The sequence below is a fragment of the Sinocyclocheilus grahami genome, unplaced genomic scaffold, assembly GCF_001515645.1.
Source record: "Sinocyclocheilus grahami isolate Dianchi unplaced genomic scaffold, SAMN03320097.WGS_v1.1 scaffold67.1, whole genome shotgun sequence".
Taxonomy (NCBI): Eukaryota; Metazoa; Chordata; class Actinopteri; order Cypriniformes; family Cyprinidae; genus Sinocyclocheilus; species Sinocyclocheilus grahami.
In genome coordinates, this window is record NW_015505246.1 from 1,272,603 (window position 1) to 1,277,800 (window position 5,198).

The 5,198-nt window shown below is 38.3% G+C and overlaps 2 protein-coding genes across 2 annotated transcripts in view; one reads left to right on the forward strand and one right to left on the reverse strand.

The window, feature by feature from the left end:
• LOC107585149 (gamma-aminobutyric acid receptor subunit beta-3-like) overlaps nt 1–5,198 on the reverse strand; it is an 83,396-nt gene that overhangs the window by 62,568 nt on the left and 15,630 nt on the right. The gene's annotated exons all lie outside the window — the stretch shown is intronic.
• Nucleotides 956–5,198, forward strand: part of LOC107585151 (gamma-aminobutyric acid receptor subunit alpha-5-like) — a 29,271-nt gene continuing 25,028 nt past the window's right edge. The window contains exons 1-5 of the mRNA XM_016272043.1: nt 956–1,553; nt 2,105–2,190; nt 2,404–2,528; nt 4,088–4,155; nt 4,554–4,774. Of these exons, the coding sequence (XP_016127529.1) occupies nt 2,114–2,190; nt 2,404–2,528; nt 4,088–4,155; nt 4,554–4,774 (491 nt within the window). The 5' untranslated portion in view covers nt 956–1,553; nt 2,105–2,113. The remainder of the gene's footprint in view (nt 1,554–2,104; nt 2,191–2,403; nt 2,529–4,087; nt 4,156–4,553; nt 4,775–5,198) is intronic.

Below are 5,198 nucleotides of genomic sequence, written 5' to 3' on the forward strand. Positions count from 1 at the left end.
CCCCAACCGAAACCGGCCCCCCCCCCCCCCAATAGCACTGTGACCATTAAAGCCAACCCAAAGCAGATGTTTAATTTACTCGCTTGAATCAAAGACTCTTCGGTTCTCTTGCTGTAAATCAATGTTACGTCTTCAACATGCATTACTTTACTCTAGATACCCATAGCGAGTGTGTTTTGGGATTCTTTAATACACATGCTTGTTTTTAAAGTTATAATATGAATACTTTTGGATTAGGATTTTGCATAATCTCTAGAACAATGCTGTGCCACATTTTTTTTAATGATGTGTAGGACATTTAAGACATTTCCCAGATGTCCTGTCAGCCCAAATCAGCAATAGGGTGTCATTTATAAAAGAAACTAGTTCAATAAGTTATTTTCACTTATGAACAACATGAAACTGGAGCAGGTAGAGCTTTTTAAGGTTTTCATTTATAGACTGAAGCACTGCAGTAATAGTCAGCATCAGAAAAAAGTGGGATTAGAGTTCCCTCTGATGGCTGTCCTCATTACTACTTGTGCCTTTTATAAAACAATGATCAACTCTGCTCTCGCAAACCATTTTTGAATCTAGTCCTATCAAATCAATATTATTTATCTTTGACTGATACCTTGATTACTTATAGCTAAGATTCACACATGCTTTAATTTATCCTCAGGACGATTCTCTCATTTACAACCCGTTTTAATTGAGTAGGCTAAAACGGATACTTTTAAACCATAAATATCCCCATTGGAGATATAATAGTCCGCGTGTAGAGGAAGCCAGCCTGGCGCGGGGGGGCTGCCTAGGGGTAAAGGCTCGCGCACAAAAACGCCTAGTAAGCTGAATTGTTGGGAAATCCGCTCATTTTCTAGCTTCCGCGCTCGTAACGCACGCCGGCGCCGGGGTAATCGCGCTTTTCTCTGAATAAACTCAAACAAGATAAGTTTCAAACCCCAATGGCCGCTCAAATTTCCCTCGGGGGGTAATTATGCAGCGCGCGTAGAGGTGACGTCCTATTACTTTGGTCCCAAACATGAACAAAAAATTCCACTAGAGTGACAGTCGGGCTATAGAGTGGGGAGATCCAATCCGGCGACCCGGTAAACGGAGAACCCTGTTAAACTCTGTAACGCTTGAACGGTTGCGCAGATGAGCGTTGAGATGTCGTACACTACCTCTGAGGGAAGAAGGGGGAAAAAGTAATGGTCTGTTAAAGGGGATGTGTTGACTGGAGGGGGAATAGGGGGAGAGAGAAAACAAAGACTGTTTTAAGGGCTGTTGTGCTGTCTGGTTACTGTCGTTCAATTGGATTTAGGAGTGATGAAGAGGTCTTTGGGATGCGGAAGAAAGGAAGGGATGCTCTGCAGCGGTTCTTCAGTCACTGAATCGTAAGAGAGTACGGCAGAATGAGCCTGTATGGTTAAGACTGGATATATCTGAAGAACAACGCATCACACTACTGCTGAAAGCTGTAAGCTGAACGTTGCGGGATTTTGCTCACTGCTTCAAAAGGAATTCATTGCAGCTGTTCAACGTGGATCCACTGCACCATTCAGGAATTTAAGGTGAGATACGAGGCTTTTACTGTACACTATCTCTGCTCAACTCTGCTTTGAAGGACTCGCTACAAATGTTCGACAAGTTTATACGCCAGAGGCTGTTAAAACTATGAATTACAGCTGCTGCAAACTCAGCGCTCCTACAGCTTTGACAAACGATCACGTTGAAGGAAATGTTGTAAACTGGCGTTCAGGGGACATGCACAAAACAGAGAACGGATTCTTGACATTGGAATTGCGTAAAAATGAATGATTACTTTAATTAGCAAATGATTAAATAACATTATAATTCAAATAAAATAAAGACAGCATTGTAATTGCATCAATAATAATGAAAACGTATTTGGTTAACACTTTTGCTTAATTGCTTTGATGATTTTTGTTTGTTTGTTTTTGTTTACTGATCATCCTATTTTATGCTTTTTGTAAGCACCACAAAACTTTGTCTTTCCCTGTAAATTTTCTTTTTAAATTAAAGTGTGCATCATTCAGTTTCCCTGAAGAATGGGCAGATTATCATAGTGCTGGAATGAACTCCCTATCCTGGACTTTTGCAGGTATGGGATATGGGACCAAATTGCAGCGCTAAAATGAGAAGTCTGTGGGTCGGTGTTTTGTTCATGACTTTCACCTGCCATCTGAGGTAGATTGCACGTTTAACGTGTAACTTTCTTTTTCTTTTTTCTTTTTTTTTTTAGTTCATTGCAGGAGTCAATTAATGTTAAATATCATATGTCTTTAATTAATTCATATTGATTCAAATTTACAGACCACTCTATCATTGTGGTCATGTTTGAAAGGAGGATGAGAGTTAATACTTGTAGTTATTAATTATCTTTGTGGTCTTGTGAATCAGCTTTTCCCAGACTACTACAGGGATTCCTAAAGAGTCAGAGCTCAATGATAACATCACAGTTTTCACACGAATCCTGGATGGATTGCTGGATGGCTACGATAACAGACTGCGACCTGGGCTTGGAGGTAAACTGCCTAGATACCATTTCCATCTCTAAATGATCTGATCTGTAGCAAAATCGTGCTTTAGTGAAAAGTGTTTTTTCTTTGTATATTAATGTCTGGCATTGACCTTCGGGAGTTATTCTGAAAAGATGTGTTTAGATAAAGGAGGATGGTTTTTGAAAAACAGAGAGAACGCCTGCACATTCCATTGTGACAGCAGCATGAAGGACTTTCATTAAAAAGAGAGAGAGAGATGCTGCTTCTATTCAATCCACTAACTGGAAGGAAAAGTACATAGAAAGGGAAAAAAATCTGTGTTTTTATACAGCAGATGTTTGCACCGAGCAGAAGTGATCGCTGAAATTGCCTGGTCCTCTGTGAAAATCAAACGGCCACTATTTCCTGGCACTCTCAATTACAGTGTTCTTGCTAGAGACAGAGGTAGAGAGAGAGAGGTTGAGAGAGGGATATGAATGTGGCTGCTGACCTTGAGAAAGCTATCGTTATTTTTCAAAGGTGCAGGTTCATTGTTCTCAGAGGTTGAAAGCATGGCAGAGAAAGAGAATAAACACAGGCTGCTCTGTTTCCACGTGAGAGAGTTCAAGGGAGCACATCTCATAACTGTAGCAGCAGCAACGTGGTCAATTGACAAATGATGGCATTGAACTTGATTTAGTGCCTTGAGAAGGAAAGTGCAATCAGGCGGATGAAATTAATTGCTTTTCATTAAAAAAATGAATGCAACTAAATAATATGGCTGAATCAAAGCATACTTCAGTGGAAATTCTGTATATTTATATATTATATTTACACAATATATATTTATTTTATATATATATATATATATATATAATGGAAATTCTGCACATATATTAGGGCTGTGCGATATGGACAAAAAAAACCTATCGCGAGACTCATTTTGCTTTCGCACAGGACAATCCGCTCCTGATCCACAGCTGTTTACCACAAACACAACATTTATCCATTATTTTGACTTCAAATCCAAACGTTGTTTCTGAAAATGCTTTTTCAGCATTGTGATTCTCTTTTATCACAGTACAGTAATACAATCTTTCATAGACATATTCACGTTTAAACTCAATTAAATATATCTTTACTACCACCACGAGTGCCATCTATTATTGCCTTGTTTATCTAAAAGTGCACTTTTCCTTGTTTTAAATCTAGCCAATAAGCCATGTGTTGACTGTTGACTGTGAAACAGTAGACTTGAATTATATGCATTTATGGTGTAATTACTAAATTTTGTTTTTTATATATGTCTATAGTTTTTATTTCAGTTTTAGTTATTTTAGTATATAAAGTTAAACTAAATTAAAATTAAAAATGTTACCTTGGCAACTAGTTGAAATAATGTTTTTTTTGTATTATATTTTATTTCAGTTAATGTTTAATGTAAAGTTTTTTTTAATGGTTTTAATTTTAGTTTCAGTTATAGTTTTAGTTCACTATAATAACTACTGTATATCTATGTATTTATGTATTTATCTAACTATGTATGCAATGGCCAAAATTGAACTTGATCTAAAAAAAATCGCAATTTGTTTTTGATTTTACAGAGAAAGTGACAGAAATAAAAACCAACATCTTTGTGACCAGCTTTGGACCAGTGTCAGATACTGAGATGGTAAGTGTTTCAACCATATCTTTCTTCATGAACAACCACCATTCATTGACCGCTACAAATTACCACCTGAGATGTCTCTTCATCAAGACCGCCTTCATTAAACCCTGCCTCCATCTGTGACATTACTTCACCTCTGCAACATTCCCTTATATTCTGCATGCAATATCTTAGGCAGGTCACAGTGCGATCTGATGAATGATACTATTGTTTATTTTTATATTCAGTCATGTGACACATTTGATTCTGCCTTCAGGCAAGGTCGTTGCTGTATTGATGGGCCACTGGAGAAAAAGTTTATGGGGAGGCCTCAGTGGGCCCCTCCTCCTCATCACAGGACCTGGGGTCCCTCACCTTCCTTCAGGTACACACTAATGACATTAACGTTTTTCTTTCAACAGGAATACACCATTGATGTGTTTTTCCGTCAAAGCTGGAAGGATGAACGTTTGTGTTTCAAGGGGCCGATGGAGATGCTACCTCTGAATAACCTGCTGGCCAGTAATATCTGGACACCAGACACCTTTTTCCTTAATGGCAAAAAATCCATTGCTCACAACATGACAACGCCCAACAAGCTTCTGAGACTGAAGGATGATGGGACATTGCTGTACACCATGAGGTACCAGTTTAAGCTATAACGCCTTGTCATTTCACAACATGTGAACTGCTGTGTGCATGAATGGATTTGAGTAGTTATGGGTAGTACAGTTACACATTTGACCTTCATCTCATTTATGCCCTCCTCACCCCTGTTTTGCACTGTTGAACCCTCTGCCTTGTGACAGATGTGTTAAGCACACATGAACTCGGCTCCAGCTGAACTCAGCATCTCATATTCCACATCGTACAATCTCAGTGGGAATGTTCAGTTTGCCCCTGCTAAAGCTAAGATTTCTCTCTATACATGTTCCGATGCTGTCTATTCACATCTATATTTGATTAAATATATAAATGAAATACAAAATTCTATTAGCCTCATTTAAAAATATCTATCTATCTATCTATCTATCTATCTATCTATCTATCTATCTATCTATCTATCT